Source organism: Sapajus apella, unplaced genomic scaffold (genome assembly GCF_009761245.1).
Source record: "Sapajus apella isolate SASKATOON/1434 unplaced genomic scaffold, GSC_monkey_1.0 scaffold55, whole genome shotgun sequence".
Lineage (NCBI taxonomy): Eukaryota > Metazoa > Chordata > Mammalia > Primates > Cebidae > Sapajus > Sapajus apella.
Window position 1 is genome coordinate 13,134,871 of NW_022436995.1, and position 11,971 is coordinate 13,146,841.

Sequence of the window (11,971 nt, forward strand, 5' to 3'; positions counted from 1 at the left end):
GAAGAGGACTTACTTAAAGGTGGGGCTAGACAGAGCATCCTAAAGAGAGAAAAGATCACCCTGAAAATTTTGTGTGTTTTTTTTAGGAGTAGGGATAGATATCCATAAATCAAACACACATGGGAATGCTTGAAGTAGAGAAGAGTAGGTGACCTGGGGGATCAGAGGTTATCCTTTCAAGTAGGCAATATTTCCCTCATCCTTGTAGCCTACCCTCCCTGCCAACAAACATCCAAGTGCCTCGATGTCATCCCAGAGGCGGCAGCAGCATGTGGATCAGGCACACATTTACATCCGAATGCTCTGTGGCAGCCTCTGTAGTTTTAGCCTCTTAATGCTGATCAGCATGTCCCCACTGAACTGGGTGCAGTTCCTGGTGAACAGGAATGGCCTTGAGCTCTACGCAGGACTCTGGACCTTATGCAACCATGAGCTGTGCTGGAGCCACACACCCAAGCCACCCTGTGAGTGACATCAAATTAAATGCCACAGGTCCCCCACAATTGCAGAGCTTTCTGTCCACACAAATCAGCCCTTCATCCTTCTTCCTCCAAGATCTTTTGGCCTTCACCTCTCCTAGTGCAGGATGGATTTCACCAAAGTTGTCAATGTAGCCGTTTCTTTGGTATCCTCAGTGTACCCCTTTTCCTTCCTATTCCAGGTTGTTTTCAGTCCTAAATAATGGGTTATACTCTCTTTAGTCTATGGGAAGAACAGTTTGTTTGTTTGTTTTTAGAGACAGGGTCTTGCTCTATCACCTAGCCAAAGTGCAGTAGCGCTATCATTGCTCACTGCAGCCTCCACCTCCAGGGCTCGAGCAATCTTCCCACTCAACCTCCTGAATAGGTGGGACTACAGATGTGTGCCACCACTCCTGGCCAATTTTTAAAATTCTTTTCTAGAGACAAGGTTTCATTATGTTGTCCAGGCTGGTCTCAAGTGAGCCTCCCAAAGTACTGGGACTATAGGTATGAGCCACACTATACCTGCCCTAGGAAAAACTATTTATTTTGTTATTTACAAGGTGTTACTGCTAAGCATTGTGATTGATATTCTAATGTGGCTTGCTGAATTAGAAGAGAAGTGGCAGATCATAGCTGGAAGATAAGCAAATATCTTTTTTTTTTTTTTTGAGACGGAGTTTCACTCATGTTACTTACCCAGGCTGGAGTGTAATGGCGCGATCTCGGCTCACCGCAACCTCCGTCTCCTGGGTTCAGGCAATTCTCCTGCCTCAGCCTCCTGAGTAGCTGGGATTACAGGCACGCACCACCATGCCCAGCTAATTTTTTGTATTTTTAGTAGAGACGGGGTTTCACCATGTTGACCAGGATGGTCTTGATCTCTTGACCTTGTTATCCACCCGCCTCGGCCTCCCAAAGTGCTGGGATTACAGGCTTGAGCCACTGCGCCCGGCGATAAGCAAATATCTTAACCTCTGTTACATTTAACATTCAAGGGCAGCTTGTTCTTCTCCTAGCAGGGGAAGAGAACTTAAATCTATGTTAGATATGTGGTATAACAAATGCCCGCTATGAAGATAATATTATTTATGTGAATTTAAATAAATCTGAAAGTGCAACACAAAATATTTCAAAATAAATTTTTGGGGCTAAAAATATCATATGCATGAGTTTTCCAATCAAACCAAAAACTTAGAGGAAAGATAACATTACACTGACAGTTTTCCCATCACCCACAAGATACAAATTTACACAAAGAAATTTATATCTTGTGGGTGATAGGAAAGAAAAGATGCGGGCTGTCCTCAGCATCTTTATGAAAATACACTGAGTAGGCATCAGTTGGGCACAGTGCTGAGCAAGGCACTAACGACAACAGTAAGAAATTACAAGGTTTCTATCTGGCGTTAAAAAGAGGGAAATGCTATTAAAAGAAGGAAAATATGTGATGTGTGTATTCATCTGTATTAGCATAGACTACATCTCAAAGTGCATCTATGAAACCAGGGCCTCTGGAGAGGAATATTGGGTGGATATTGTGAAAGAAAACATGTATGAGTAAACCGTCTATTCTCCTCACGTAAGCAGGAGTCCCATCTATTCTCTTCACATAAGCAGGAGGAGAGCACCTGAGCCCTACTCTGAGGTAGAGCATCATTTATTTGGCCATGGGGTGTGACATTTGAAATTAAGGGGCAGTATCCTGCATGATCTTGAGAAGAAACTAAAAGGCAGGCAGACAATTCAACGGCATAAAAAGAAAAACTAGAGAAAATATTTGCAACAATTATGAAAGACAAAGGTTAATGGCCTTAATATAGTAAAAGGATACACAAAGTATTAAAAAATACACAAGTTCTCTTTGAACAGACATGCGCAAAAACAAGAACTATTACTGTCTAATAAACATGGTAAAAGTAATTTAACCTCAATCAATCATGAAAGAAAGGTAAATCGAATGAATAACAAGATGTAACTTTTTAAACACCATATTAACATATTTTTAAATGATAATGCAACTGTTATACACTCCCATACATACCATACTTACTGTACATACCATGCAATGGTATAACCAAAGCAGTATGATTAGGTATATCCAGAGACTTAAAAATGTTTATCTCCGGCCGGGCACAGTGGCTCACACCTGTAATCCTAGCACTTTGGGAGGCCTAGGCGGCAGATCACATGAGGTTGGGAGTTTGAGATCAGCCTGACCAACATGGAGAAACCCTGTCTCTAGTAAAAAATACAAAATTAGCCGGGCGTGGTGGTGGATGCCTGTAATCCCAGCTACTCAGGAGGCTGAGACAGGAGAATCGCTTGAACCCAGGAGGCGGAGGTTGTAGTGAGCCGAGATCACGCCATTGCACTCCAGCCTGGGCAAAACAAGAGTGAAACTCCGTTTCAAAAATAAAAATAAAAATAATAAAAATTAAAAAAGTTCATCTCCTTTGAGTCAATAATTCCCTTTCTAGAAATTAATTCCAAGGAAATAACTAGAAATGGATTAAAAGATTTAGGCAAAAAGATTAAGCTACAGTTATATTTATGTAACTGGGTGCCCAGGCTAGAATTTAGGCCTTAGATTATTATTTAAATCTTTAATAAATTAGGGCTGGGTGTGGTGGCTCACGCCTGTAATCCTACTGTTACCAGAAAGGGGTCCTGATCCAGACCCTATAAGAAGATTCTTGGATATTTGGCAAGAATGAATTCGAGGTAAGTCCATAGAGTAAAGTGAAAGCAAGTTTATTAAGGAAGTAAAGGAATAAAAGAATGGCTACTCCACAGGAAGAACAGCCCCGAGGGCTGCTGGTTACCCATTTTTATGGCTATTTCTTGCATATTCACAAGGGGTGAATTACTCATAAATTTTCTGGGAAAGGGATGCGCAATTCCTGAACTAAGGGTTCCTCCCCTTTTTAGATCATGTAGGATAAATTCCTGACATTGCCATGGCAAACTGTCATGGCCCTGGTGGGAGTGTCTTTTAGTGTGCTAATGCATTATAATTCACATATAGTGAGCAGTGAGGATGACCAGAGGACACTTTTGTTGCCATCTTGGTTCTGGTGGGTTTTGGCTGGCTTCTTACCATAGCCTGTTGTATCAGAGCAGTCTTTTATGACCTGTATTTTGTGCTGACCTCCTATCATCCCATGACTAAGAATGTCTTAACCTTCTGGGAATGCAGCCCAGTGGGTTTCAGCCTTATTTTACCCAGCTCCTATTCAAGATGGAGTTGCTCTGGTTCAAATGCCTCTGACATCAGCAATTTGGGAGGCTGAGGTAGGGGGTCACTTGAGCTCAGGAGTTTGAGACCAGCCTGAGCAACAAGGTGAAACCCTGTCTCTACAAAAGGTATAAATATAATTACAGGTAGTGGGCACCTGTAATTCCAGCTCCTGAAGAGGCCAAGGTGGGAGAATTGCTTGAGCCTGGGAGGCAGAGGTTGTAGTAAGCTGAGATTGTGCCACTGTACTCCCCGCCTGGGCAAAAAGAGTGAGACGCTGCCTGAAAAGAAAAACAAAACAAAACAAAAAAAAACTTTAATAAATTAGAATCCTGAAATTATGTCACTTAAAGCAGTTTATTTCTTGGAGCCCTGGATTCACCTTTATGCAGATAAAGAAAATCAAGAAAATCAAGCCAGTCAGTCACTCAGATTTTCTAGAGTCACTTTGTCAATCATCTTTGTTTATGCTTTGTTTTATCTTTTTTTTTTTTTTTTTTTTTTGGGGGGGGGGCGGAGTTTCGCTCTTGTTACCCAGGCTGGAGTGCAATGGCGCGATCTCGGCTCACCGCAACCTCCGCCTCCTGGGTTCAGGCAATTCTCCTGTCTCAGCCTCCTGAGTAACTGGGATTACAGGCACGCGCTACCATGCCCAGCTAATTTTTTGTATTTTTAGTAGAGACGGGGTTTCACCGTGTTGACCAGGATGGTCTCGATCTCTTGACCTCGTGATCCACCCGCCTCGGCCTCCCAAAGTGCTGGGATTACAGGCTTGAGCCACCGCGCCCGGCCCGCTTTGTTTTATCTTTACAGACTATAATTGTTTAGAGAAAGTCAACTGAGTCCTCAAGGTACATAATTATAAATCAAGTACCCACCTTATTTTCCATGTTGTTATAACTAGTTCTAATTCAAGAGTCAGTAATTAGTCTGCAATACAGATCTCATAAGGAATCCCCCAAAATGTAATCAAAATGTCCAGGCCTCATCTTCCTGTGACAATAATATAATGTTATTATTGCCTGAATGCATTATTATTATTGTTTGTTTATTTATTTATTTTTGAGATGGAATCTCATTCTGTTGCCCAGACTGCAGTGCAGTGGCGTGATCTTGGCTCACTGCAACCTCTGTCTCCCAGGCCAAGCAATTCTCGTGACTCAGCCTCCTGAGTAGCTGGGATTATAGGTGTGCACCACTGCACCTGGCTAATTTTTGTGTTTTTAATAGAGATGGGGTTTCACCATGTTGGCTAGGCTGGTCTTGCTCTCATGACCTCAAGTCATCCGTCTGCCTCAGCCTCCCAAAGTGCTGGGATTACAGGTGTGACCACCGTGCCCGGCCTTCAAATACGTTATTATCTAATAATTATTGTCCAATTCAATGACTTCAAACTTTTACCTACTGCATTGCGAGAATTTAGCTCCCCTCCCTGACAGTTTCCTCAATCATTTTCACAAGTTTCACAGGGGCTATCTCAGGTGTGTTCAAGAATGTGCATGCACATATTCCTATTCCCTGGGCTCGTTTCAGGGTGTTGTGCTTCTGTCTCTGACTTCACCTGGGTCTAGATGACTGATAGCCTCTCTGCTGTGGCTGTTGCTAATGGGATGAAGAAGGGATGGGGAGGAGTGGACACTATCCATCACTTTTACTAGGAAGTCTCAAGTGTAGAACAGACCCGTCTCTTATTTTCCCATAGCACTGGTGAGATCAGGCGGAAATGTAAACGATATATTGCCACAGAGAGTAATTTGAACTGTTTTGCAGAGCGTGGGAAAAAAAGGATAAGCCTTTTTTAGTCAAGGCACTGGGCACTCTAGAGTTAGTACCCTAAGAATACAATACACATTGGCAAGCTGTATAGGGATTCTGGCACTCCAAATGGGTTACAGGGGAACCTAAATACTAAGCAGATTTCATAGACACCTCTTAAGGGTCCTAAGTCTCCACCAGGATCATTTCCATTCCAAAACCACCCCCTTTGGGCACTTCCTCTGAGCCTGGAGAAGTCATGTGTTGGCCTTCTCTTCCTTGAATGCAGTCACAATGGCAGCAGCATGGAAGTTCATATTTGGCTAAATAAGTGAGCTGATTCCCCATCTTGTCTCCAGCAGCACCACTTTCCCAAAACTCCCTGTCCAAGTCTTACCTCCACAACAGTAGAAGGAGATCCAGCCCATTATTTACAAACTGCCAAGTGGTAAATGTTCTCATTTCACTGAGATCTGAGGGGATGCCACAAAACACTACTGTTTTCTGGTTGGGTGGTGCCCCCTCCAATCTTGGTAGCTTTCACATCCTACCCAATGGTACTCTGAAGTGTGGCATCCCTGACTGATACTGGACTGATCCTGAGAACATCTACAAAAATCTTCCCCAAGTTTTTCAGATTATTTGTACTTCCTCCCCAAATTGAAAGTGATATCGTTTCTTTTCCCAAGGTATTAGCTTGGGAGGGGTGCCTTGGTATTATTGTAACTTAAGTCCACATTAAAGTATATCACTAAGGAAAACTTCAGAAATGTTTGGATACAGTTGACCCACACAGGTAACACATGGGTGTTCATTTTATCTCAGGCACTCCTTTTTTCTAGACCAAGGCTTCTTACTGAAACATACAACCAGGGCCTTTTGTAACTTAGATCCTAAGATTTTTGAAACTTTGATGAGTAACCTGCTGTAAAAACTGTTGTTTAAAAGCTGAAATTAGTTTTGGTGTTACAGGAGATGGAAGCTTGAAATCAGCTTTTGGACATTTATTTATTTATAGTAATATTAATTTAAAAACTATAAAGTTAACCAAATGCAGATGTCTTAGACTCTGAACCTAAGTGTTTAGTTTGTTTATATAATTTGTTATACATGATTATTCCTAATAGGCTTGGTTACTTGGAGAAAGTTAGGCTCTTCTATGTTGCAAATCTTTAATTGTTCCTGTGGAGTTGTTAGGATCTTGTTTATGTAGTTTTCAGGAGATGAGAAGGTAACACAGAGAGAATTGTAAGAAATATATAAAGTTGCAGTCTTCCTCTCCTGGTAGAAGAGGGACTGGACTTTATACATTAGACTGGAGTTGGACAGGAAATATTCTTGACAGTGCTTCTTGGTGTTTTGAATATTAGAATCATTTGAATTAGCATAAGGTAAAGAGTCAACTTATTTATAAAGATTCAGAAGAATCGGCCAGGTGTGGTGGCTCAAACCTGTGATCCCAGCACTTTGGCAGGCAGAGGTGGGCAGATCGCTTGAGCTCAGGATTTCTAGACCAGCCTGGGCAATGTGGTGAAATCCCATCTCCACCAAAAATACAAAAAATTAGCTGGGTGTGGTGGTGCGCAACTGTGGTTCCAGATATTCAGGAGGCTGAACTGGGAGGATCACTTGAGCCTGGGAGGCAGAGGACAGTGAGCAGAGATCATGCTATTGCACTCCAGCCTGGGTTACAGAGTGAGATCCCATCTCAAAGAAAAAGATAAAGACAAAAAAAAAAAGATTCAGAAGAATCACACAGACTCCCAAGGCAGGAAGTTCACTGGACCTTAGAGGATTCCAGAGGAGGCTGGGATCTCAGATAAAGAAAATCAAGCCAGCCAGTCGCTCGGATTTTCTAGAGTCACTCTGTCACTCATCTTTGTTTATACTTTGTTTTTATCTCTACAGCTCAGTTTTTCCTGTTTATTAGTGTGTAAATGCCTAAAAGGTGATACCCTGGTCAAATTTTACATCTTCTCAGTTCAAGCAAGCAAAAGAGGAAATCCAGATTTCCAAGCGTAAGAATAAAATTGTTGCAGCATGGGTCAGGTTCCTTTCCTTAGTCCAGTTTGCTATAGTCAGAGGGTCCAAAACTAGAGACAAAGGCTGCTGGAGCCCATGGAGGACTGTGGACTAAATACCACAAAGGATGCCCGTTACCCTGGGCTTCATACAGCTCAATCTGGGCTTATGTTCTGGCTGGCTACATATACTGCTAATTCTGAATAATCCAGTCTTCAGAAAATGTGCAGCTTGTGAATTATTATGTTTTAATGTGGCTCACTTGTTGGGGGCCACAAAGGAACTTAACCTCTGTGGGTAGGGGTGTGGTTTCTCTTAATGGAAATTCCTGTAATTCATTGTATTACTAAATGGCAGGTTCTAGAGAACAAAATGAAACAACGAGGCAGATATTAAACCAGATAAGCTTGATACATAATTTCTGCTCTCTGGGTTACTCAGCAGCTGGGCTTGGATTCTTAGGCATGTAAGTGGTTAGAGAACTTTCAGTAGTGGGGGCGACTGATCCCCTGTCATTGGGACAGAAAAAGAAGCTAGACAAGGAGGCACCTTATAAAGGACACTGAAGATATTCCTGGGTCTCTGGTAGCTCAGAAAAGCTACAATTACTTGTAAGTTACCTTCTAAATATTCAGTAAAATATTGCTGGGGAAGTCAAAGGAAGAAACTGATCCATTGTAGGGATGTGGTAGCAAAAAAGTAAGGTTGAGCATGTCCCTCCTGCTCTCTTACCAACATCCAGTCCACAGTGGGAAAGCCAAGGAGAAGATACCTAGATCCAAGACATGGAAGAAGGAGAGGTGTGGCTCTTGGATAAGGGCATTGGAGCAACTTGAACAAATATGAGATAGGACTTTGTGGGGACTCTCAGAATAAAAAAAAAAGGAGACATTTTGTGGTAAGTTCCTGCAGTTTGATAAATTGGGGCTTGAAATCATTATAATATGGGAATTAAAGTAAATGTGGCTGGGTGCAGTGGCTCATGCCTGTAATCCCAGCACTTTTAGAGGCCAAGGTGGGCGGATCACCTGAGGTCAGGTCACTGACCAGCCTGGCCAACATGGTGAAACCCCATCTTTACTAAAAGAAATACAAAAATTAGCCAGGTGTGGTGGCATGCACCTGTAATCCCAGCTACTCAGGAGGCTGAGGCAGGAGAATCACTTGGACCCAGGAGGCGGAGGCTGCAGTGAACCTAGATTGTGCTGTTGTACTCCAGCCTGGGTGACAGAGTGAGATTCCCTCTCAAACAAATAATAATAATAAAATAAATAAAGTAAACATGACTTCATTTTGTAGTCATAGGCTGACAAGGCCTGTACATGCCAGATACAGCTGAAAGTGAAAGACAAATGGAAGTAAGCAATGGGTAAATCATTAAGCAAAATATATTAATAGGATAGAATATTTTGTAGCCATTGAAAATAATATTTACAACAGATATCTGAGGAAATCAAATCATATATTCTTAAGAAAAAAACCCACATGACATCTAGTATCATATCTACTATGTACAGAGGGTAGAAAAATAAAATATTAACAATGGTTTCCATGGGGGGGGGTTAAAAAAAAAAGGTTTCCTCTAAGTAGTGGGATTATGGCTGATTTTCTTCCTGCTTCTTTGTTCTTTTGTAGTCTTCAATACTTATGTTGAATGTGTATTACTTTTAGAATTAGAAACAAGAAAAAGGTTTAATCTGTTTTGTCATTGGTCACACCTTTTATAAGCTAGTTTATATCTAAATCAATGCACACAGGAGTATTTGAATATTATCTTCATTTTAACAATCATAGTAAAGAAATTCCAAGCAAAAAGGATGCCACGTAGCAAGCTCTGCTCCATCCTCCTTTGTCCGTATATCCTTCTCTAAGAGTCTATCTGGCTTTCTTAAGGGAAGGTCCCTCACTGGACTAACCACACTCTTCCTTTTCTCTTCTTCATGCAGATTATCTCCAATATTCCAGGGCCTTCTTTCTCATCTCTATCTTCACCATACTCATTGGCCTTGGCTGGCTCTTCAGCTCTTGCCTCCCTAGTAGAGGAAGCATGACCACCAACTTGGATTTGAAGGTATCCATGCTCAGCTTCATCTCAGGTACAGACCAAGACTGGCAGGGAATACCATGGTAAAATAGTCAAGGTAACAAAGTTTCTCCATGGAACTCTCATACTCTTTTTCTTATCTCTTTGCTCTTCTTCAGTATCATGTCAACTTGCCAGCTACCTGCCTTATCTAATTATATAGAACACATCTTAGCTGACTTTACCAGGGTATAAATCCCATTCTCTCATCTTGGTCAATCCCCAAGTTTTTATCTTTTTGATCCTTGCCATACTTATGGCCTCCAGAGGCCAAAGAGCTGGGTGGTGGCAGGGAAAGCAGACTGAAGATGCTGATGGATTATGACATCTTTCCTTCTGGTCCTAGCTACCTGCTTGCTCCTCTGTCTCAACCTGTTTGTGGCACAGGTTCACTGGCATACTAGGGATGCCATGGAGTCAGATCTCCTATGGACCTATTATCTTAACTGGTGCAGTGACTTCTGTTACACGTTTGCTGGTGAGTCACTCCCCTGCTCTATGCTAGAAGGATGGATAGGGAAATCACTTCTGGAAAGGGAGGCATAATCTAGGAGAAATAGAAACACTGACTATTCCTTTTCAGAACACTGATACTTGGAGGGTCAGTATGGTGTAACGAAGGAAGGGTGAATTTTGGAGTGTGAAAAGCTAGCATTAGCAACTTGTTATATCACAAAGTGAGGCATGGACAAGTTGAGAAACTTGGCCAAGACCACACAGAAAATAGTGGAACAGAAATCAGAATCTAGGAGGTTCAAGCTTTGTCCTAACCAGTCTGAGAAATACTATAATGCAATTGGAGCCCAGGAGGGTAAAGTAACTGTGCTGAGGGAGAGAAGGGTTCACTGAAAAGATGCCTCTTAAACTGGTTATTAAAGGATGGGTAAGAATTTTAAAAGCCAAAAGACCATTGCCTACTGAACCTCACCTCAAATTATTCTCTTCCCCTAGGGATTGTCTTTCTTCTCAACTACTTTACTTCCAGATCTCCTACCCGTGATCAAAGCATCACTGTGATTCCAACAGAGATATCAAGGCTGGGGTTTGGTCCAGTGACTACAGTATCACCTGCTAAAAATGAAGGGCCAAGGTCTAAGATGAAATCTCTAAATGTGAAACAGAAAAATTTACCAAAGGCAGGACTGTGATGGTGATAGGAAAACCTAACTATTGCTTGTCTTAAAAGCAGGGGAGAAGCTGAGTTGGGAATGATTGCATAAATTCTTGGAAACCCTCTTAATATCATGTCCATATTTCTGGAGAAGACAGCATTAAAGCTAATGAAATGTCTTTTGTGTGCATTGGGTCAAAAATATATATGATAGTCACAAAGTAAGTAATAGCTCACTTAAGAAAAATATTTCTTTAAAAAAAAAAAAAAAAACGACGTTGTTTAGAGTCATGAATGAAAGAAACTAATGAAAGATGCAGTGTGTAGACCAGAGATCTCTTTGGGTGTCAGGGAACTCATGGACCAGAACGGCCCATAGAAAAGCACGTTAATTACTTCTGTTTGGAATTTTCTTTTTTTTTTTTTTTTGAGACGGAGTTTCGCTCTTGTTACCCAGGCTGGAGTGCAATGGCGCGATCTCGGCTCACCGCAACCTCTGCTCCCGGGTTCAGGCAATTCTCCTGCCTCAACCTCCTGAGTCGCTGGGATTACAGGCACGCGCCACCATGCCCAGCTAATGTTTTGTATTTTTAGTAGAGACGGGGTTTCACCATGTTGACCAGGATGGTCTCGATCTCTTGACCTCGTGATCCACCCGCCTCGGCCTCCCAAAGTGCTGGGATTACAGGCTTGAGCCACCGCGCCCAGCTTGGAATTTTCTTTATTATATGCGGCTTTGGGTATACTCAGGATGGAAAGCACTGGGACAAATACTGTTGAATATGAACTTGACAGCATACCAGAAATAGAATAAATATCAATGGATATAAGACCTACTCCTCAAAGGAACTGAGAGATGCTGGGTAGATTATAGGGAATCCATGGGGTCTTACTTCCTGTGAGGATTGTTAATTTGAAATCTTTACGTAAAACCTATTACATAAAACCACTGCTTCTCCCTAGGCAGGGAGCTACCTTAACCAGGCATCCACAAACTCCCTGAAATTCTATACAAAACTTGTATATGTATTCTTCTGTGAAGAGAGCCAGAGATTCCATCAGATTCTCCCCTGTCCCAAGAAGATAGGCTCATGTAAATTACATCAAATTCTTGACAGGCCTGTGACCCCTTTGATTCCTTAAGCATCAACTATGTTTTACTGAGCCAAATGGGACTAAAGGGCTTCCTTCAGCAGATGTATAGTAGATAGATCGATAGATAGATGATAGATAGATAGATGATTGATAGATAGATCTATATATCTATATTTATAATACATCTACATCTTTATCTATGTAAG

At 41.8% G+C, this 11,971-nt stretch overlaps 1 protein-coding gene across 8 annotated transcripts in view; it reads left to right on the forward strand.

Annotated features, from left to right (window-relative positions):
* TMEM202 (transmembrane protein 202) overlaps positions 1 to 10,849 on the forward strand; it is a 27,614-nt gene extending 16,765 nt beyond the window's left edge. The window contains exons 2-5 of one of the 8 annotated variants that reach the window (XM_032244733.1): positions 209 to 464; positions 9,423 to 9,572; positions 9,906 to 10,037; positions 10,511 to 10,849. In XM_032244733.1, the coding sequence (XP_032100624.1) occupies positions 209 to 464; positions 9,423 to 9,572; positions 9,906 to 10,037; positions 10,511 to 10,707 (735 nt within the window). In that variant the 3' untranslated portion in view covers positions 10,708 to 10,849. Of the gene's footprint in view, positions 1 to 208; positions 465 to 9,422 lie in introns of all 8 variants that reach the window. The other 7 variants (XR_004258649.1, XR_004258644.1, XR_004258645.1 and 4 more) reach the window with 7 other exon arrangements.
* Positions 10,850 to 11,971: the final 1,122 nt, after the last annotated feature.